At 38.8% G+C, this 23,724-nt stretch overlaps 1 protein-coding gene across 1 annotated transcript in view; it reads left to right on the forward strand.

Moving 5' to 3' along the window:
- Nucleotides 1–23,724, forward strand: part of RIMS1 (regulating synaptic membrane exocytosis 1) — a 229,782-nt gene that overhangs the window by 26,010 nt on the left and 180,048 nt on the right. The window contains exons 5-7 of the mRNA XM_035893091.1: nt 7,765–7,818; nt 11,241–11,584; nt 13,929–14,800. Coding sequence (XP_035748984.1) covers nt 7,765–7,818; nt 11,241–11,584; nt 13,929–14,800 — 1,270 coding nt within the window. The remainder of the gene's footprint in view (nt 1–7,764; nt 7,819–11,240; nt 11,585–13,928; nt 14,801–23,724) is intronic.

Genomic DNA, 23,724 nt, shown 5'->3' on the forward strand with positions numbered 1-23,724 from the left:
TTTCCCTGTGGGGTCTGCCAGTAGTATTGTAAATTCAGGACAGTAAACTTCTGAAATTTGTATCGGGGATGGTCTGTGAATTGGCTGTCAACAGTGCGCTGTTTAGATCAGTTAAAAAATGTATAATATTCTTATGCTGGCACAAAACTCCTACTGCATTTTCCTGTCCCATTTTCCTTTTCCTTATCTTTTAAATCTTCTTCAAACTCACAGTTGTTTATCCCTTTCTCAGTCACCATGTAGTCTTTACTCTCCTAAAAATCTACGCATTCCCTTACCAAAAATCCATTGTTTTCCCCAGTTTTGTTTTTTTTTTTTTTTTTAAATCTTAGATATCCACTCAAATTTGTTGTAGAACACTGATATTCTCTCTTCCCCTTCCTCAAATCTTCCATCCCAGATTTACTGAGATTCCTTTGTGCTCGAGCTTGATAGCACAGATAGCACAGACTTAACCAACTTAGCCTCAGACTCTGCACGTGGAGCGAGAGGTGGGAGAATTAAGAGAAAGGACCGTGGACATCTCGGAAGGTAGGATCAACAAAGATTAAATGTAAAAAAACCAAAAAGCCAAAAAAACTTTTATCATCCTTTTAGTAAGGGCGTAACTGCAAATAAGATGTTGAGCCAAATCGTATGGTATGTTGTGGATTCTCAGGATAGTCTGGTAGCTTTTTCAAAGAGAAGGTCAGGTTGCTGATCTGTGTAAGGCAGAATGTGGCATAAAGAAAGCGTGTGTTTGTTTTAAAAATAGCTGTTATAAAAACTTAAGACATTGCAGTGATGATACCGAAGTGGGAAGAATATGCCTTCTGTAATTATAAGCATTCCGTGCATTTACATACATAACGAAAAATCAAGCTTAAGTATTGTGTGAATACTTAATTGTGTGAAGAAAGTTACAAACTTAAGGGTGAGGCTGGGATAGATTGTGAATCATGAATGTGTATAGCATGTAGATGGCATAATTTTACTTGGTGCTTTGTCAAAGCCCTTACTGGACAGTACAAAGTGTTATGGCATGATACTTGACATCCCCCCAGTGTGAAAAGTTCTGTCTAGCTATATTTACACCATGGTGATTTTTTTTTTTTTAATTGTGAAAACTAAACACTAATAATATGAAAATACCGTGCAATCATATAATATGGATTCTACTCTTTCACTGAGGATGTTTGCTCTTACTTGTTTAAGAAAACTTAAAACATGAAGGATCAAACTGTTAGAGTTTTATCATTATTTAATTTATTTAAGCTTACATTTCCAGGTTTATCTGGATTGTGTTTAGTATTGTATCTGTGTATGATATAAAAAAAAAAGTATCTGTAACAGATCAGTCAGATACCATTTCACATCTTTGCTCTCAGCCTCAGAAGGACAGTGGCAAGGGCACTGGCCCTCCCTCGCAGTGGTGGTGAGCCTGGGCCGTGTGCGGGGCTGCCCAGGTGTGGGAGGAAGGATACCTTTGGTGCCACGCTCTGCCTCATCAAATCACCTGCAAATTAGATGCTTAATTTCACAGTCTGGTTTTAAGACTCTGACAGCCTTATTCTAGGCTTTGTGTGGACTTAGGGGTGTGGGTGCTCTAAGCAAAACTCAGCAGCCAGCATGTCCCAGCATAGGAGTTGGTGGGGAACAGAGGGAAATACTGGGTGAGAAGAGCTGATAGTCATCCAGTGCGATTCCCTGCGAGTGGAGAGATGACCGATCAAAGTGATTAGAGAAGGTCTCTACGAAGCTGCACAGCAGAGATCACTGCAATGAGATTATCCTGCAATATGTCAAAAACATGCTTTCTCTCCTCTCAACCAGCATGGTTTTGGGCATTTGTTTGAACTGACAGATTCGAATGTGTTGCACACACTTCCACCTGGGCAGGGCAAGTAGTTATGTCATCCATAAAAATCTTTGTCCTAACACGATTGTCACTCTGCTGTATATTCAGCTCATTCCCTCCTGAACTGCCAGCCATCCTCTGTTGCCTTCTATCCCTATTTACACAGCCAGTAATGATCCTCTTCTTCCTCACAGCCCCTGGATTTCCACATCATGTCTGCACAGTGTTCTGTTAGTCTCAGCTCCACTGTCTCTTCCTCTGGATCCAAGCAGTCTCTGTAAGCTTTTCTCATCTCCTGTGCCCATTGTTCTTTTCCCCTGAATTGTCCTTGTAGACAGAAGCACCCAGATCAGCTCTCCTAGTGACCCCATGCTCCTAGTGGCTGTCAGGGCCAGTATGTTCTCCTGCGTAACTCAACAGTGACATGTATTTCACAGGTTGGGAACCCCAAATACAGATTTAAGGCAATCTTTTTTCAAATCTAGAGGGAACACCATCAGCTGTTAATGCCTTACTTCAACACAGGATGGAGAGACTTAATCTCTGAAATCTCTGGAGATGCTTATATATATATGCATGATAAATATAAGACAACCTGGTTCTCACTAACTCGTATTGGAAACTTTCAAGCATGTAGTCACTCCACTGGCATTTGGTGGAGGTAATCTTAAGCTCTTAGATAGCTGAGGGAAGTAGCTGTGTTTACAGACTGTTGTATGCTCCTGGAAGAAAATAGGTCAATATGCTGTTGGCTTTTCATAGTCCCTTGTGTGAGTAAAGTGCCTCTCAACTCAGAACTTTCCAAGTTTTATGTACTGTTTGCTTTAGGGCAGAAACCTATGTAGACAGACAATAAAGTATTGCAAGCGTAGTAATACTTAACATGGTTGAAGAACCACAGGGCCAAGATATTTAAATTTATCAGTGCTTTACTCCATACAGAATCACTGAATGGTTGAGGTTTGAAGGGGCCTCTGGAGATCCTCTAGTCTGAATCCCTGCTCAGAGCAAGCCCAAGTAGATCAGGTTGCCAGGGCCATGTCCCATTGAGTTTTGAATGGAGATGGAGGAAAGGACGGAGAGTCGATAACACTATTTTTAATTTTTTTTGTGTTTGAGAATACAAAATCAGAATTTAGTTCTTACCCATCAAGGCCCCTATGACTGCTATCAGTTGACCCACTCACTTTTCCCTCCATGAGATTTTTTTTTTTCTTACTTCACGAATTTGACTCTATGGTTTAACGCTTTTCCTGTTTTGACTAACCTTTGCAACTTTTCTACATCTACATGTTTCCATTTTCTTTTGTCGTAAATTATTTACATTCTGTATAAAAAAAAACCCCAACCTCTTTTGCCTCTCTACTACATTTGTTCTATCACAGTTTGTATAAAAAAATATTGATATAAAAGGATAGTATAGAAACATAAATAATGGTGGTGTAGTGCAGGCTCCCACAAAGATGATGTACACACTCCTGCACTATTAAAGAAAGTCTTGTTCTGAGCATTTGTATATTTTTACAACAGTTTGCAAATATATAAGTGGATAAATGGAGTGGAAAGCTTCTGGTGAGTTCTCTGTGGTTTTTGAATGACAACTGAAATTTTATATCAGTCCTGACTGTAAGCTGTTTCATGCCATTTACCTTATTTTGTTAGACTTCTGTCATTTCTTAAAATTAATTCTATGTTCCATGTATATCTGTAACTATGGAAACCATGAAGTGATTAAGAGGAGTACAGTTGATGCTTCTGTGGCTCATCAAGACAGCCAAATGTTCAAATAGTTAGACAAAACTTTATGTGCTTTTTAAGAAAGTTGAAAGAATATGCAAAAATATTCTATAAAAAATGGAGATGGGTGTTACAGAAAACATGACTAGCAGTTCATGGCTACTACATTATCAGAAAATATATTAAGAAATTTCCAGGCAAGAGAGAGAAAGTTGGAAAAGAAACTGGTCTGTGAGAGAAGTGTGAGACCAAAGCAGAGCTTTCTGAAGTGCTGGTTATCGCTGGGGCTTAGAATTCTAGTAAAAATACTGAGGGTACAACTGGGTGGTGTGGGCAAGATGAGTGAGGAAGGAGTGTAGCAATATGGAAAATAGATTTAAATGGGGTAAGCTTAAATATAGGGCCTGTGGAGGAATCAAACCATTGGGATGTTTGAGGTTGCTGAGTTACAAAAGAAGTGGTCTAAGCCTCACCATGATGACCTGTGGATAAATAAAGTGTGTCCTGTCTCATCCTCCATAAACTTTTCTTAAGGTTTTGTTTTTTTTTTCCAAAAAAGAAATTCTCAAGCCCAGACAAATCAGCCCAAACAATTGATACTTCCTGAGACTCTTTGATTTTTAACCCCTTCTTTCTCCTGGTAGAATAGTCTCTTCTGTCTCCCTCCAAATTGTAAGTTTGTAGATTTTGATCATTTTAGTTGGAAATAGACCTAAATGCAGAGCTGCAAGGAAGTTCACGTGCCAGGTTTCCTAATTTGTCCAAGCTAGAGTCCCACTTTAGGAGACCACAACTGTAACTGAGACACATAGTATGTTTTTAGTGCTGTGTATTAATTTATTTGTGTAGTAGATTTAGAAAAAAAAAAAACAACTTCTGGGGGATAATATTTCAAATTACCATATGTAAATGTGCCGGTGTGAATTTTTAGACAAAACCAAAGACTTCTCCACTAGCAATTTCGGTTTCTTCCTTGAACTCCAACGGCATTCTCAGGAAAGTACATTGTAGTAGTGACTGGAACCTGGCGGTGTGCTGGTTTAGAGGGATTATGTCATGTGATAACTTTATAGTTGCCTGAATATATCACTTCCAACACTCAGTTTGCTGTGGGATTATTCTAGAGAATGTTTAATTTTTGTGGAAGTTGTTGGGAGCTATCTGACAGATTGACAGCTGTGGCGGAGAGATTTTGGCAGCAGCGCATGTGAAAAAAGTCACTTGTTTTTTGTTTTATTTTTATCTTAAAATGACTAGTAACACTGTTGCTAGCAGCAATGTCAACAAAACTGACATAAAATACCCTTTTGATTTTAACTCCTTGAATCATTGCTCCACTGCACCTTTTCTGCATCTTTGTATTGGCAGTTTGTGGGTTTAGAAACTTGAGCCAGGAATAGGATTAGGATCAATGTGTGAACTGTGTGTTCAGTTGCCTAAAAGTAGGCATCTGGTGCCATTTTTTGATACCTTATGATACATAGACATACAGATATGGCTGGCAGATGCAAAGTAACTCCTGTGGAAGGCATATGCCCTCTTAAGTGGCACACGGCAGCCAGGTGGGTTATGCTGATTTATCTCTAATGACACTAGTCCATGATTAAGCACAGGATTTAGTTTTATTTTGTTGTGTCCACTTGGAAGCGAGTGGATTCTCTTTGGATGGAAACTTAAATACCTGCCATGCCTATAGTCATTTCTGTGTAGACAGAAAAAATTTAAGCATCATACTCTCATCCTTATTTGTACACATGGGATCTGACTTGGGAAGTTAACATCTCAGTTAGTTAACTGTGAAAGGCAAGCAGGAAAAGTGTGCTCTCTAGTGCAAGTGGAAAATTCTGATAAGGTGGGCTTTTTAACATCCCTCCTGGATGCTCTCAATCAAACATATAAATGGCACCACAGACTTTAAGGTGACATGTGGTTCTGTAAGCAGTGGAGCCTCATTCCCTATTAATGTGTCTTGCGGTTGAATTGTAGCGTAGATTCTGTGATGCCAATAAAAGATTGCACTAATGAAATATTTATTATAGAACTACCTATTTCATGAAACTTTTAAGAATGTAATCCTTGAAAACTTCCACACCTGTGCAAAATTTTACTGCATTTGTCCAGTGGGTTAAAACATTATTGGAGGGTGTGGGGAGGAAAGGGGGAAGAAACCAATCAGCTGTCAGCATAAACCTCATTTACTTGCCAAACTGGGATAAAAATATCAAGCTGAAAAACTAAGTTATGGAGAAAATCTGCTCTGCGCAGGAATGGAAGAACAGAGAGTGCTAAAGTGGCTTTTTATCACAGTCCTGAAATGGCTGAGCCCCGTATGTCTGATGAGCATCAGCGTGGGCAAACCAGTCTCCTCCCTGCTTGCAGAGAATCGTACTGTCCTTTGGAACCCTTCAGTCTAGAGGAGAGGCTTCAGCAAAAGCAGAACCTAGACTCCTAGGCTACTTCTTTACTAACAAATTAAACCTAAACTGGGACCTCTCCTAGGCATCAGAGTATCTGACTAGTAAACCAACAGAGGGCTTCGTGGCACGCTCTTGGTCTTCTGCCCACCAGCACCTTCTTACCATTTTTTTTCCTGGTGGTTTGGGAGTTGGGGTGCTCCGAGGCTTATCTCCAGGAGACAGTAGGCAGCCACCTTGCTTTGAAGTAGGGCAGAGATCCCAGTAGAATGCAGGTTATTTCATGTCATTTGACATCAGTGCTGAAAAACGTTTCTGTGCAAGTTTGATGTACTAGTATGGGTGTCATTGCAAGATGTAGTTTAGCAGGAGATGGTGAGCCACTCCTGTAGAGAAAACATCCTCTTCCCCCATTTGTCTGTGTTCCTGGCCACATGATTTCACTACTCATCATACCCCTACATAAGGAGAATAGATGTGACAAAAAATGAAACCAATTAAAAATACAGGTCAATTCCTACTGTGTTTTTTAAATGCAAGTGGCTCCTGGGAGGACATGACAGTCAAGGGAGGGTATACAAGGCAGCACGCAGTGTGGTGAAGCTGGGAACAAGGAAGGGAGAGGACAAACCCAGATAGGGAGAAAGAAGAGCAAGGAGGGTGTTGGGGAGAAGACCTTCCTTTTTGATGACCAGGAGCCGTTTGGTGCAACTCAGCTGTCTGTACAGTTTTGAAAAATGTGTCTAAGGAAAGCTTGGATTCACAAGCACATTTTCATTAGAAAGGTAGAGTTGTTTACTTATTTAGATTTTGGACTAATGGAAGGACTCAAGTAGATTTTCAGCTTAATTTATTTGTATTTTAATGGACTGAAGCTGTCATGACACTTAAGCTAGGGCTTTATTACAGAATTCATTTTGATATAGCAAAAGAGATAAATGCAATGCTATATACTAATTTCATGGTTTGCTGCATGTTTTATGTTGTCCCAGAAACATTAAGTGATACATAGTCTAACTTAATTCTGTGGATGAATAGTTTTGTAAGGGCAAATGGATAACATTTCTTCCCTCTGACTTACAAGAGATGACTTGTGGGATGGTGGCAGAGCTCTGCTGAAGTTAATGGTGCCTCGGGCAGAGAGGAGGGTCTGCCTAATTAGATCTGTCTGAAATAACTAGTGTCTTCTAGAAGTGCGAAGAAGGTGGCTAAAGGAACATTAACAAAAGCAATAAACTGAAAAGATGTTGAGTATACACCCTTCAGAAGGGAAATAATTAGGATAGCATGAAGGTTCAGTAAGGAATAGCTTGTGGCCTGCTATGTTAGCACACTTACGACCTGATTTGCTGTACAGAGATGAAGTAGGATGCATGGGAGTCAGTGTAACTGCAGGTTTGCCATTTCTAAACTCATGAAGCATGAAGGAGTGTGCTCCTTATTGAGCCTCCTCAGAATCCGGGCTTGGGTGTAGGATTCAGTGAACTTGCTCTGACCTCAGTCTGAGTTTTGCCTGGCATGTGTCACACCAATTGGGTAAAAAGTGTGTGTGCCCCCCACCAATGGGACTTTAGCCTCCCAGTACATGTTTGGAAGTCTCCAAATTTGAATTTGAAAAAAGCCTTTTTTCTGCATTCTAAAATGCAGTTCTGAAATATGTAATTATAAAGAAGTGTACTTATTTTTGTAACTGAAAATGCTCTTTTTCTCTGTGTGTATAGTTGTATATATTATTTTCTATGGGCTCTTTCAAGTTGGAATTTCATGTTGTATTAGTACAGGAATACTGTTCCTACTCATTGTGGATCACATTCAACAGTACCTCTAAGAGTAAGTTTGAGGAATATTTTTTCTGTGAATGAAATACCCTGTATTCCACACGAAGGCAAGCATGGAATCCTAGCATGTTTTCACGCAGCCTGTAAAGTTTCCACATGAATCTGTGTGGGAACTGTTGACCCACCTCCGCTGAGTCCTGTATATGCCACTTTGGTTTTGTTATGTAGCAGTAAAGCTCAGAACACTTTGCTATGCTGTGAAAATGCACATTTTTCCAGAGCCATGCATATGAACCCTTTGAATGAGGAGCACCCCTTTACTGGTTCTCTTTATGTGCAGATATGCATTGACCTATGCCAGGATGCAATAAACCAGAAACAAATCCAACAACAAAAAACAGACTCTGGATGTCTTGAATGACTTACTGTAGCACTGCATCAGAACTCGCCATCCAGAAAAGAGTAAACAGAAACTATTTTTGAAGTGACAGGCCAGAGTAAAATTGTCTAACGCTCTTCATTTTACTGATGCATCGCGTGGAGGTCCAGAAGCCACATTAGAGAACTGTAATCCTTCATCAGAGCATTTGTTTGGTTGCCTAACATCTGTGGATTGCTAAGATAAGTTATTACACAGACCTGCTTTAGTTTAGATTAGTTTGGACCACATCCCAGTATATTCAATCAGGATATAATTCCTGCATGCTGCTGAATTGCTTGCTCCACATACTCCTCTAAAAATGTTTTTCAATATACAGTTTTGTCACTGAAACTGTTCTGTCACCTCAAGTTTTTTTGGTTTTGTGTTTTTTTTTTTTTTTTCCTCTTAAAGAAAACCTTTTATTATTTTTCCCTTTGGACCGAATACATCTCAAGCCAAACGTAGCATTTATTAAGTCCTGAAGAGATTCCTAAACAGGGATAGTAGTGTAGCTTCTATGTGAGTATAATGCAGATTTCCTACATGTGTGATCTGTGGTGATTGGTATGTATTGTGTCCAAACTGCAGTGTTTAAAGACAGCTGTAAGAAAATGGTTTTGTATTTACATGTCTAGTACTACTTCCCTCTGTATTCTATATTTTTCTGTGTCTGTTTGTGCATTAGCTATTCCTATTTGTTTGGATCTCATAATACTTTGCATAAAATGAGTTAAAATATCAAAGGTGATTATGTAAATTAATGGTAATTTATTGAAGTTTATTACATACATTATACGTATTTTAAATGATAAAATACGTTAAATTGTAAATGAAGTCTGTTACCATCTTTACACGTTAAATATCCTTGCATACATACACATATATGTAATTTAATTAGAATATTTAAATTTTACTTTAGTATTCCTTATCCTTCCTTTAAACGAACTCTAGTTGATTTATTTTTTTAACACTTTCTTCAGTTTTCCCTGTAAACGGATAAAATATAGACAACGACATATTTTTCATTAATGACCTTATTTTATAGCATTGACATAAATTTTATACACAGACACATGTGCATGCACACTCTTGTGTCTTATCAGCTAACAATTATGTCAGAGTCTGTAAAGGCATTTAAAAAGTGGGGCACTTTTTTCTTTTAGTCTTGCTGATTTTTTAAATATCTGTACTAATAATACCAGATAGACTAAAAATCAATTCTGTTAGAACAGATAGTCTGAGAAACTGATTTTCTGTTTTGTGAGGTATACTAGATGAAGGAAGTAAGATATTTTGGAATCAAGGGACTTTTTTGTTAAAGGACTAGTATTTATTTTGTTCCTATTACCCTACGGAGGGTTATCTGTGCTTATCATAATACACGCTTGTGCCACTGTTGGAATAACTGTAGCTTTTGGTTAAGTTTCTTTGTTTTGTTTTTAATTAATTAAAATTTTAATAGGCATTTTATTAAGAAATGTAACAGTCATCTTTCGATAAAGAGATACAGGGAAAAGAGTTGGATGTCTTCTCAGTGTGGTTTGGTCAAACAGTGCAGAAGTGGTATTGGAAGTTTTGATGTAGTCTTCAGACCTAAACAGATAGTCTGTTCTAGGGTGTTTTAAATAAATCTTAGTTACGTTAAATATGTAAAATACCTAAAATTTTTATCATGCCATGTAGGCCATGCACTTCCTCACCAGGCCAGAGAATAAGAGTGCTCAGTACCAGAGCTTTGCCCTGTTGCAATTCTTCCCTGAAGTGATCGTTTTTTCTGTTCCTTTTAATTTTAAGTGTTGTATGATTTGCGACTGTGGCGTCATTCCTGTGATTACACAAAATAATTTAAGCATATTTTTCATTCCAACTTTTGTCATCCTGCTTACCCTCTTTACAATTTTACCTATTCTTTTACTTCTTTCCACATTACACTAGAAGATTTTTCGTTACCATTTTCCTTATTAGTTGTCAGCTTTGTTTCCTCTCATCTTTATTTTTATTTCTGACAAAATTCCTACCTCTTGTATATTCTTTTGTATATTGTATTGTATATTTTGCCTTTTTTCTTCTGCCTCAAAATTCCTTTTGTCTTTGTCTCAGCTTTTTCTTAAATATTCACATATTCACATTCCCGATGAACCTTTTATTTTTGATTTACTCCTGTACATAGGACTGTCTTGTAGTATATAGATATGAAACAGAGTCTCGCTTTACTGTGTGTGCTCCTGTTTATCTGTGTATCTGGAATTAAAAAAAAGAGAGAAGTTTAAAAGATCCTGGGAAGCACTGTTTATGTACACAGCTTAACTGTGATTGCCAGAGACACATGTTTAATTTATTTATTTATTACTTACGGCTATAACTTAAAGAGATGGTAAATGATCATTTCCAAATAGTACAAAATATGGTACTTCTGCATTTGGTGCATTTAGTTCTCTATTAGTAGGTTTCTTTAGGTCTTACCTTACATCTGCGGTAAGTAGTGATTGTGGATGCAGCTAAAACCATGCAAAGTAAATGCTGAATTTATTTGCAGGATAATGTTGAGTTATGTTGTGTGAGAAAAATTAGCTAAAGGGAAATACCGTATCAGTTTTCTGCTGTGGTGGAGGTTGGGTGTTAGCTGGGCAGGACTCCGCCACCTGATGTACAAGTCCCATTTACAGTCTGGTAGGCTTGTCCTGACAGCGATCCACACCAGTGAAAACAACCTGATCCACCCCACCGACTGCTTCAACACCAGCAACAAGCGTTTGTGTTGTCAGTGTTTATTCAGAAGAGAGCGCGGGCTGGGCTGAGTGGGGATAGCTACAGGGAGGACTGACGTATATTGACAGCACGTTTTGGAGAAGCTCGCATAGCATGTGCCTGTAGGATGCTTGGCTCTAGCCAGTGCAGTCAGTGCTTGGAGAAGCATGTTCTGGGTCCTGTCATGAGCCCCAACCTCACCAGTTTAGAGGAGAGCGAGAGATCATACCTGCTCTCTGATAGTGAGCATGCATTTCAGGGTCTGAGGGGTAGCTGCACTGACTCTTCTTGTTGTCTTCAACTAGGTTATGTGGGTATGCAATTTATGTCGAAAGCAACAAGAAATCCTAACGAAATCAGGAGCGTGGTTTTTTGGAAGTGGACCACAGCCCTCACCCAGCCAGGACGGAGCACTGAGTGATACAGCGACTGGTGGAAGCTCGGATGCACTGAGAGAAAAGAAAGCAAGACTTCAAGAGCGGTCAAGATCACAGACTCCCTTAAGTACAGCAGCTGCCTCATCACAGGAAATCTCTTCTTCCAGCGTGCAGTCCGACCGGAGGAAAGGAGCAGAAGTATCGCAGCCTGCTATGGGCCTGGACCAAAAGCAAGTTTCATCAAGGTCTAGAAGTGAACCTCCAAGAGAGAGGTAATGCTTTCTGTCTTGATAGAGCCTCAGAATTATAAATGCTAGTTCAGTAATATTACACAAGGCTGTCAGCTGGGCCTTGCGTGTGTCTAGAACCATGTAAAAACAAACAATAAGTTGATTTATTGATGAGGGAAGGGTTAAATGTTCACTAGGCAATACATTTTCTGATTTGGTCTGTGCAAAAAAAATGAGCAAAAAGAATAATTATATTTTAGGGATACTTCTGTGTACTTCAGTGCATTTTGGTGTACACTTTTCATATAGAATAGTAGGTTACTTTTAAACTTTAAATTTGGCAGGTATTTTAAAGTTATTAAACAGAACAAGCCTTTAACTTGATGAAATAATGTACTAGAATTTAAAAGAATAGCCACCATCCAAAAAAAAACCACAAACCCAACCAAACAAAACCCCCACCCTGTGGACTTCTGTCAGATATCCTTATCTGTTATCTTTTTATCAATGATTGTATTATTTTTAATAATGAACCAGGAACTATGAAAAGAGCTCATTTGCACCTGCAAAGTAAACATTCATGAAGAACAGCAATAGTACCATCCTGAATTCAGAGCAAGTTGTACACAAGAATAAAACTAAGTGGAACCAAACTGTTATATATTGAGTAAAAAATCCTGAGCTGCGTTCACTGTGATGAACGGGCTGAGGAGTAGCAAATCAAGAGAGGCTAATGTGATGAAGCAGTCGCTGTTCTTTTGGCTGCTGCCTGGCAGATGGCAGAGCAGCTGAGGAGGGAGCCTGTGGCAACAAGACAAGAGTCTGCCATAGAAGATTCTCCCTTGGCCGGAACAGTTGATGATTTTTTTTTTTCTTTTTTTTTTTTTTTTATAGCTACGGAAGTTGAAAATGGGTGATGAACAGTGGCTAGTAACTTACTGTGTGGGTGAGGTCTGTCTGGGTTTAACTGTACTAAACTTCAGGTTAATGTTACGTATAGGTATGATGTAAACAAACACATGGTGCCCTCCCCTAATTCTATTGACTTTTTTCCTCCATCACTGTGAGGGCCCCAGAGCAGTTGTCACTCAGCTGAAGGACACTTTTAGGGCAGGAAAATTCTTTCTATTTCTGCTTAGCTGTCCAAAACTGAGACGGTTATATTAATTATACAGTAGTAATGTTCTCTACTTGTCATTGAGGCTTTCAAATGAAGTCCAAGGGTTCTGAATGGAGAGCATCTACGGTAAGCTCAGGTCCCATTTATTGCCAAAAAAACCAGGAGGAACAGGAGATGGAGAAAAAGGAGAGAGAAGCTTAACTTGGATCATATCCAACTTTGCCTGTCCTGTCGGATGCATCTGTGAAAATCTGTGATATGTAATCTGAAGATGTATTGGTTGTGGGAGGGAAGAATTGGTACCACAAAACAAAGTCCTGGTGACTTTGTCCTGGTGCAGGTTCATCTCAAATACAGCGTATAGCTGTGTTCAGCCTTCTTCAAAATCAATTGATTCATATGTGAACTGGTAAACAAAAGGGCAACTGGAATGATGAGAGAAATAAAAATATCCAGTGTAAGGGGATTTTGTTGTTCTTCAGCTTGCTTATTTTCCCAAAGCAGAGGATTAAAGAGGAGAGAGAATAATTTTCATGCAGCTTCATTATTAATTGTTTTGTACTTTGGCTTTATAGAGAAATAAATTACATTTTTCATCCTCTTTTATTACCAGAGAAAGGAATGACATTAATTTATCTCAAGGAGTCAATTTGCTTTTCTTTATATGCTGATGAAATGGGCACTTCTTCTTAGAGTTTTAATAAGATACAGCAAACTCGGCCAAATATTATTGTTTCTGGAAATAGTCACTATATTTTTTTTATATCGATATTACTTCTGTCTGTAGTGTCATTGTGGGAGATACTCCATTTGGTGGTGTTTGTATTTATACTGTCAGGGTGCTTGAAGTGAGTTGTGTACATGTGGTTACTCTGTAACCCTCATGACTGCTGCCAGAAAAATGGAGAACATACTCCAGTACTCTGTCGTAAGGGCTGCGGTTACTGCAAAGGTGACTGAGTCTTCCTACTTATGTGGGTGAATTACCCTTATCTGCATTTTTTCCATGTTAATATTCTTTGTGATTTTACTCAATTAATTGGACCATCTGTAACTTATGTTTTTGTGGACTCTGGAAGTTGTTTGCTATTGGAAAAGTGCTGCTGCAAGGATTAACAGATTTAAATCATGTTAATGGATCCAGTACCTTTCTGTATGTTTTGCCATAGCTTATTCTGGTTTATAATCTGTTTACCGTAACAGCATACACAAGTACTTTTATTTTGCATTCTGTTCTTCAAATTATTGTACTCCTTTTCCTTGTAGGAAGAAGGCAATGTTGGTTTCGGACCAGAATGGCAAAGGCTTAAAGAGTGAGCGTAAGCGCGTGCCAAAATCCTCAATTCAAAAAGAAGGACCAGCAGATGACAGGGAGCGCAAAGAACGGCATGAAGGTAGAAGGCTGGAGAAAGGCAAGTCGCAGGACTACCCAGACTTGCCAGAGAAACTTGAGGAAGGCAAAGTGCCTGATGACGAAAAACAAAGGAAGGAAGATGAATATCATACTCGTTACAGGAGTGACCCCAATCTGGCAAGATATCCTGTAAAACCACATCCAGAGGAACAGCAGATGCGCATGCATGCGAAAGTTTCTAAAGCACGTCATGAGAGAAGACACAGTGATGTAGCTTTGCCACATACAGAAATGGAGGAAGCGGAGGTACCTGAGAATAAATTAGGAAAACGCTCACAATTACAGGGAACTCAGGACAGAAAATCTCTTGTGGAAACTCAGAGGTCGTACTCTATAGACAGAACAGGTGATGTAAGAATTTCTGTTTCTAAACAATTAACTAATCATAGCCCACCAACTCCCAGGCATAGTCCAGTTCCTATAGAACACGTAGAATACAAGAACCACGATTCCTTTAAAAAACAGAGCCGCCTTGATCCTAGCTCTGCTATTCTCATGCGAAAAGCAAAGCGGGAGAAAATGGAGACCATGCTAAGGAATGATTCCCTTAGCTCTGACCAGTCGGAATCAGTGCGGCCATCCCCTCCAAAGCCTCATAGAGCAAAAAGAGGCGGAAAGAAAAGGCAGATGTCAGTTAGTAGCTCAGAGGAAGAAGGGGCATCAACACCAGAATATACTAGCTGTGAAGATGTGGAGATAGAAAGTGAAAGTGTCAGTGAAAAAGGTAAGGACCTTTATGTATATTATGCACATGGCCATGGTTTGGGGAAAAAAAATAATCTGTATTTTTCTCTTTCTTTTGCCTCTTTTTTAAACTTACACCTTTGCTTCCCCCCTCCCCCCCCTTTTTTTTTTCCCAGCTGAGAAGTGTCTTACACCTGTTTACATTTGGTTTGCAATGTTTGCTTTTGCATTTTTAGATGAGGTGGTTACAAGTAGCATCAGCTGATGAGTTTCTTTCTCATTCTCTTCCCTCTTTCACCTAGAACTGACAGGATTTAAGGGTTCTAGTTTATTCTCTCAGTGGTATTTGTACTCCTTTGGTCATTGCTTCATCCCTTTGTCTGTATGCAAGATAATGTTCTGTGAATGAATTGAAATGGAAAGTGAGTTCTGTAACAATCTGAGAAGACCATTATAAAACATCATAACCTTACTGACACCTCAGTCTTAAGATATGCAAAATTTTACTACATTTAATAAAATATCAAGGATCTGCCAGAGTTCATTGTTAACAAGGACAGGCTATGGGGCAAGGCGAGTGTTATATAGGAAAGAAATGAGAATTGCCTAACTTGTTGTCTAGATGAATTTGCTCCCAAGCTTACAGGTATGTTTAAAACCTGTTATTTCAGTTTGCCTTCATTTATTGATGGTAACACTCAGCAGTAATGAATGTGTAGTACACTGCATGCTTTTAAACAAAGCCTTTCTTCTGGCTTAATTAATTTATCAAATTAATGAATGGTGAACAGATAAAATAAACATCTTCAAGAAAGACTGTGGTAGAATCTACCAATTGTCTTATAACCTTAATTTGTCTTTATGTGACACTACAGTGAGCTCATGGTTTTTTGTGTCTTTGGAAGTAGCTTTTAGGTCTTTAATTATCCGTGTTTATAACTTGAAAGTTTTCTGCTGGTGTTCATACTCAAAATGTTGACAGCTTGTCTGCATTGCCTTTTAGTTCCTGGCACTGTTTCCTGACATGTCTTTGATTCACTTAAGCTAACCTGTCTGTCTGTCTTTATCTGACGTTGCGGTCTTCTGACATCCCCTAAAGCTTCAGGTATACACATAAAAAGAGACATTTCTCTCCTATCCCATCTGAATAGCTGCTTGTTTAACTTTCTAAATATGAACTTTTCCTTTCAAAATACAGAAACTTGCTTTTCTGCTCATTTTTAAGGAGGGATGATGATCATGCCCCTGAAATCTTAATCCAGATTCCACTTAGACATAAAAGACCCTCAGTTTTTTGACTGTGGGGGTTGTCAAACACTGGAACATACCGCACAGAGACATTGTACAGTTCCCATGCTTGGAGATGCTAAAAACTCAAACGGAGAAGGCCCTGAGAAATCTGCTCTAGCTGACCCTGCTTTGGAGCAAGGGGGTTTGAACCAGGGACCGACAGAGTCCCTTCCAATCTCAACTATTCTGTCTTTCTAAGAGAGCATATATCTTTCACTTATTTTGGCAATGTTTTATGCTGACATTTGGGTTTGTGTAATTTTCCCTGACTTTCTCTGTTGGTAGTAGCAGTCTGTAACACACCATTCCCTTTCCATCTTTGTTATTTGCTTTCATTTATGTGCATCAATTTGAAGTTGCTTATGAAGTAGAAAGGACTTTGCATTTGGTGAGGGCTATCATTATAAACTGGAAGGTCACTGTTGAAAGTCAAGTCCAGGCTGAGACATTGATACTGATATCAATGTGTTGCTATAGTTTGCTCTATAAAGGTCCTTTGTAAGTAAAACCTTTTGATGGTTGCTTTCAGGCTTATGACACTGATCTCAGCTTTTGACCAATTGCCCATTGTATTGTTAAACCACTAAGAGTTGGACTTTTTTCCTTCAATGTTAGGAATCCCAGAGGATTTCAGATGTCACTAAATGTTTACATTCCTGATAACCAAATCAAGTTCTTTGTTGCCTCCGAGGTGGATATTTATGCTGCCCCTTTAGACAGTGGAGGCCTTGGTCTGTATTGTATCACAGTGCTACCTCACTGTGTTTGAATAAAAATTATAAATAGGAGTATTATGAGGGACCTGTCTGACCACTGCCAACTCAATACTTGCTTAATATTGTTGAGCATTCCATGAGACCTTATATCTAATTGTCAGTAACCTAACACCATGTTATTAATCAGAATATAATATATATATGTGTACGTGTGTAAGGGGGGTATGCAGTACATGAATTACAGGAATATATTCATTTAATAGCTCTGAGACGTAGCTGCTAATGTTTTTGGTTTTTGGTTTTTTTTTTTGCCTGATCTTGATATGACTTTTACAATCATTCTTATGTGAAAAGAAGTGGAAAGCCTTCAAAGCTGGGGGTGTACTACAGAAAAAGAGCTAAGAAATGTGAATACAATGAGCAAGCAGAAGCATTTTTGATAGTAAATTATCCAATTATTTGTATCTAAATATATCCAATGAAAATTAAATTTTCATCAGTACTTGAAAAAATCTGCAGTATTTCATAAAAATAGATGGAACACAGGAAAATTTATTACCTAAGAAAATCTTTTAGAAATCCTTCAATATTTTAAAAGAAAAATGCCACAGTAAAAGGGTAAAGTGTTAAAAAATTGATAGAAATAATTACAAAATGCCTTTATTGTAACTGAGGTCAGAATCCCATTCTTTGCAATTTAGCAGCATTGTTACAAACCGACCATTCCTTTGGTGCTTTGCTTGTAATTTGTGAGAGATACTGTACAGGTCCCTAGTTGTGGCACTTCAGTTTATAAGCCCAGGATGGTCTGGAATCCATCTTCTCTTATCTAAATATCAGCTCAGTCAGAAATCCGGTGCCAGAATAATAAAAATGGAGCTAGAAAGATAGGATTATTGCAAATGAAATGTTTATCTTCTTACAGCCTTACCAAGAAAAAACAAGATATTAAAATTAATGTGCAAATTTGGTGAGTGCCAATATAAAGCAATCAGCAACTCAGTAATAAAGATGTAATATTTTCAATTCTATATTGAACAACTAAAATAGAAATTTTCTATGGAAAACAGCTTTCAGAGATATTGAAAAGAAAATGATGCCCCACAGAAATGCAGGGGAGTACAGTAGATAAGAGTATATTGAAAATCAATAGCCCAAAATGGCTATTTACTGTGGAAAAGTTACTTTTTAACATTTGCATTTCCTAGAAACGCTGTCTAGGATTGCATTACCCTGTCTTCTGAGCACAAAAAGACTTCTGAAAGTGATATTCTTAAATACAAAGCAGGCTAATTTAGCTAGTACATCCCCTGATATTTACTGTAACCATTTAATATGTGTTTCTTCAAAATTATTAACAAAATCATTCACAAGCACTGGAGTTTTTTTTTTGTTTGTTTTTTTGGTTTTTTTGTTTGTTTTTTTGGTTTTTTGAAAGAAAGTAAGTATTTTGCAATGCACTGGGGTTTTGCCTCTTTGGCAGAGGACCCAAAGATTTATGTCAAGTTGTTTCCATATTGGAGTAAAACTAGAGAAAGACCTGTTTAGTGGTGTCCAAACAGGTAATCTCAATTTTTAAAAAAAAAACCCAAAACATCTGCAACCTCTACAGGACACTATTACTAATTGCTGATAATCATAGAATCATAGAATGCTTTGGGTTGGAAGGGACCCCTAGAGGTCCTCTAGTCCAACCCCCCTGCAGTAAGCAGGGACACCGCTAACTAGATCAGGTTGCTCAGAGCCCCATCCAACCTGGCCTTGAATGTTTCCAGGGATGGGGCCTCCACTGCCTCTCTGGGCAACCTGTTCCAGTGCCTCACCACCCTCATTGTAAAGAATTTCTTCCTTATATCCAGTCTAAACCTACCCTGGTTTAGTTTAAAACCATTACCCCTTGTCCTGTCACAGCTGGTCCTACTAAAAAGATTTTCCCTGTCTTTCCTATAGGCCTATAGTCGTTTTCATTCTGTTAGTAACACAGGCTGTATGACTCCTTATTCTGAAATCCGTAATAGTAACAACACTGTCCTGGCAAGGCAAAAGGAGTCCTCTCAGAAGGCAGGAACTGCATTCATAGTGTCTTTGAAGACTTGTTAGAATAACATAAACCAGACTATTACAAATTAAATCCAAACCTCATTTTAAAACAGAACAGCTCCTGCCTACTGCCAACTGATAAGGAATGCAAATGAGATTTGGAATAAATTTGAGAAAAAAAAAATTTTCTTTGAAGTTTAAAACCAATAATTTGTGTAGAACCAGTAGATTTGTGTCCAGATGAGGTTGTATGTAACTTCTCTTATCCCATGCTAGATACAAGAGGTATTCTAGACTGCTGTCATGCAGTTTTTGAAACTGGAAGTTAAAATAGTGTTGGAAATTGGAACAATGTGAGGAGGTACTGAAAGCTGCTCGTGTACTTGTGTGTAAATAGATGTGCTAGTGGTTTTACATTTTCCATACTTATGGTTCATATTTGCCTAAATGTGTATTTTGTTCGCACCGTTTAGGCTTGAAAATATGCCTAATACTCACATATTACCAGCAAAATGGTAAAAAGCTAAGTGAAGCTCACTTTCTATACTTGCTAATGGATTTAACTGGGAGTGAGGAGAGCATGATAAAGTTGGAGTCTTGTTTGAAAAAAAACCTCCCGAGATTACATTCCAGGTACTTTCAGTGAAGATGTGATTGTTTCACGCATAATGCCTTTCTTACGGTACCAGGAGGAAGAGAGCAACCCAATTTCACTTCATTCTTGTGACGTTACCGTTCTGCTTAGAAAGCATTAGGGACAGGGACCTTGCTGGGATCTTGGTGTATGCTCAGGTGCAAGGCAGGGGGTTTGTGACCAGGAGGAGAAGACCTGGAGGTCAGAAGGAGAAAGGGAGGCTGGGGTTTGCAGGCGAATGTGTTGGTGCTGGCTCGGCTCCAGGAGGAGAGGACCTGACCCCTTCCTCTGTCCTCCTCGGGTGTTCTGAGTGCTGCTTTGGGTGCTTGTGCTTGGGGGTGCTCCTAGGGGAAGGAGAGCATGAATTAAATCCCTGCCCCAGTGATTTCTTCCAAGGGCTGTAGCATTGTTGGCAAGGAAGGTCTCTTGTAGGCTAAGAGAAAAACCACATGCATGCGGCAGGGTGTATAAATGGACTGAAAGAAAACATCAGGAAAAGGTTATAGAGAAGAGGAGGCTGGTTTTAAATGTTTTTAGCTAAGCTTTTTCTCTGAGGTGTTTTAAATCTGGAGTGTAGGCAAGTCAAGTTGTACTGTAACATCTGCTAGCTTATTTTAACATCTGTTTGCGTGGAGAGTTGGACATGGAGTTTTAAGAGCTGGATTTGTTTAAAAATGTGACAGCTTTAATTTAGTGTAAAACAAAATACCTTTGCTAGGAAGATTGTTAGTTCTTAGAAATTAGTTCCAATTTATCTTCTAGTCCTTGTGCAATAACTTACATCTACATCTCATTCAGATTTTAATGCAAATATAATCTAAAATGGCTCTAGTTTCAGAATTTCGGTCAGCACTAACATTATTCAATGCTGTCAATATTCAATGCTTTTGACTAGCTGAAATTATTTATGGTGCTTATGAAGTTGTAAATAAGCGGTTGTTAAATTAGTGTTGGGCAGTAAGAGAGCTGTTTTGCGTATATGGAATTATGTAAAGTGCATACATGCATATGCAAATGAAATAAGCTGAGCATGAGTGGGGAAAAAAAAGTCATACTGTTGCCGAGAAATCCAACACTTCACTGAGATACATAAACAGATAAATGGGGATGTCACAGAAGATATGTGGCTGAATTATCCTATAAAATCCTAGTAAAGCCCTTTCTCTAGTTTACCTTAAGAAGGTTGTGAATATGCTGGAGCAAGTTTGCAGAACAGCAAGATTGACTGAGGTCTATAAAACATGATATGTAAGGAAAGGTGGGATAGATTGGGGTTGAATAGTCTAGAAAAGAAAGCAAGAAAAAAAAAAAAGAACTGGGCTTTAAATGGGAAATGGAGGGGGAAAGAGATTGAGGGAGTACTTCTCCCTTCCCCTGGAGGGTTAAATTACTGCTAGGAAGGTTGAAGCTCGGTGCCAGAAACTGTGTAAACTCTCAGGACAGGTAAGCAAAGTTAAGGATTACAGTAATCGTAGTTTCTTACTCAGTTGAAATAGAGTATTCCTGGAAATAAAAATTGATTTCTTCATAGCCTGCACTGAAATTGCTCTATGTTAGAAATACTGCTGCTGTTCCTGTGGCAGGCTCTGGGCCAAGGTGGGGAAGTCTAGGGCTAAATCCACAGTACTCCTTCCTGACTGTAGCTTATCCTATTTGTCAGTCTCTAAATAATGGTATTTGACAGCCATTTGCAGTACAAATTTTTGTAATAACACTCTGGTTTTGAAAAGGAAAATGGAAATGTACATTTTTACTTATTAAGAGACAGGAAGAAAAGGATGTCACAAACTGTTAAATCTTGAGTTCAGTGTGCTCAGTCTTTGTTGCTTGACTTTTCAGATGTTCATTATTTTATTGTTTGTTCTTTTTCGCCTACCTTTACCTGCACATCTAATTCCTAAAATAGCAACAATTTGTTCTAGTAGTCATTTGTCCAGTGATGAGTATTGTCATTACAAAAAGGGGTATGCTAAATCATGGAGGAATTAGGATCATGTGTTCAAAGAGACTTAACACCTGACAAGCAGGGTAGCTTTAATTTCAGGAGCTGTGTGTGTGTGAAAAAAACCCAGGACTTCTCTAGGTTTCTCCGTAAAAGACCAATGCTCAAGAACATTCAGTAGTCGGTTTTCTTCCATACAGAAACCGCTGAAGGTAGCAGGTGCGAGAAGAGCAGTGGGAGCTGTGGGTCATGGAGCACTTTTTAAGGGTCTAAGAAGGAACTGAGAGCTTTTGAAAAACTTTCCCTAATTTTAGCTGCTGAGCACTTTTCAAAGTGCAGCTATGCAGTGAACTGGAGTTAAAACTCATCTAGCCTGAAATGATCCTTTCCCCGACTCTGTCCTTCTACTGAGTGTTTGTATATGCACTTATTTTCTATATAACATAAAAGTTATGTGAACTGCTACTCAGGATTTACTGTTATTCTTTTGATCTGAGAGCTTAGAGGAAAAGGTGAACTGTGGAGGATGAACTAAATCGTGTTTGGTAAAGCTGTGCAACTGTGGATGGTCTGTGCACCTCCTGAAAGAAGGCTGTAGCGAGGTGGGGGTCAGCCTCTTCTCCCTGGTAAGGGGTGATAGGATGAGGGGACAAGGTCTGAAGTTGTGCCAGAGCAGGTTTAGGTTGGACATTAGGAAAAATTTCTTCACAGAAGGGGTTATCAGGCACTGGAATGGGCTGCCCAGGGGAGTGGTCGAGTCCCCATCCCTGGAGGTATTTAAAAGATGGGCAGATGAGGTGCTTAGGGACATGGTGTAGTGGTGGGATGGCAGGGTTAGGTTAATGGTTGGACTTGATGATCTTAAAGGTCTTTTGCAACCTAAACGATTCTATGATTCTATTCTGTGATTCTATATTGAAGGATGAGTTTAGGTCTTGGGACTGAAATCCAAACCTTTTGCTTTTTTCCATCTGTATGGGGAAGATGCCTCCCTTTGGGTGAAAAATGAAAGCCTGTGGAAGAAAAAGGTGAATTAATTATTGCCTCATAATAAACTTTTATTAATTGCAGAGTTAATATTAGATAATTATAGAGGTAACTAGGAACAAACAAGCATCTGATTCTGTTATTTTCTGAAGTTCATTCTGTTTCCTTTTCTTAGTTACAGGGATTCAGTGTATTAATTTTGTGTTAATATTCCTCTGATACCTTAGATATATTTTTTTTGCTTATAATAATGCATTTAAATGCTGTCATACACAGGAACCATTCCGGTTTCTTTCAGCACAACTTTGAATAGATAGACTGGCCTATTTGAGCTTTCTAAAATCAGTGTGGCAATAAATGGCCTCTAGGAAAAATTTGATTGTGTCAGAAGGAAGGTTAATGATTATGAAATATCTGTTTCCTTTGACTAAATAAGCATGGTTTCATCCTGTTCCTTTCCATTCAGAATGTCCGTCTGAAAACTGTTTTGCCATCTCTGCTCATGTGTTTTTGCATTGCTCTAACGCTTCCTTCCTTCCTTCCTTCTTTCTCCTTCTATACAATAGATGAACTTCACGATCAGGGACTCCCCACCTACACTCTGGAATCCCTGAAGTTGATTCTTGTCTCCATTTCACCCGTGATACCAAGCACAAGAGTTACATTTTTCAAATGTTCACATTCCATTGGCTGTATTTACTGTGCTAGTAAATGAAAGAGCCGTTCTTTGACATATTTGGCCAAGTAGTGAAACACTGTGCATTTCCGTATGATGAAGCTCTTGCATTCCTCAAGAGAAAGGCTGCACGGAAGCTGTCTATTAGGATTTATTCTTGGCGTGTCTCCTGCCTAGAAATAAATGGGAGACTGCTAACCGACCCAGGGAACAACAGTTCCAGGGGTTACTTTAAGGATAGAGCAAGAAAGCCAATCCACTTGGCACTAATATACTGGTATAAATGTAGTCACTGTTTCTTATTTGTTTGTCTGCCTGTTTTCTTGCCTTGCATTTAAATTGCAAGTTCACTGGAGTCTGGGGTTTCTTTTTGTGTTTGTACTGTGCCTAACTTGGTGATTTCAGTCCATGACTGAGATTCCAACTTGCCTTGATGATAATAAAACACTACGCTTATTTAATACAATGACATCTTACTAGGTATCCTTTTTCTTCCATTTATCAGCATCCAGCAGAATTCCAGATTACTGTCAAGCGTCCTCTGGCACACTTGCATTTTCTTGCGCTAACTGCGGGTTGCCTACCATGAGGGATTCAACTGAGCCTAGATTCCTGTTCTCACTACCTATTAATTTGCTCTTAATCAGCTAAATTACCTTTTTGTTTGCCTGATTGCTTT

The sequence above is a fragment of the Egretta garzetta genome, unplaced genomic scaffold, assembly GCF_000687185.1.
Source record: "Egretta garzetta isolate BGI_Z169 unplaced genomic scaffold, ASM68718v1 scaffold584, whole genome shotgun sequence".
NCBI classification, from domain to species: domain Eukaryota; kingdom Metazoa; phylum Chordata; class Aves; order Pelecaniformes; family Ardeidae; genus Egretta; species Egretta garzetta.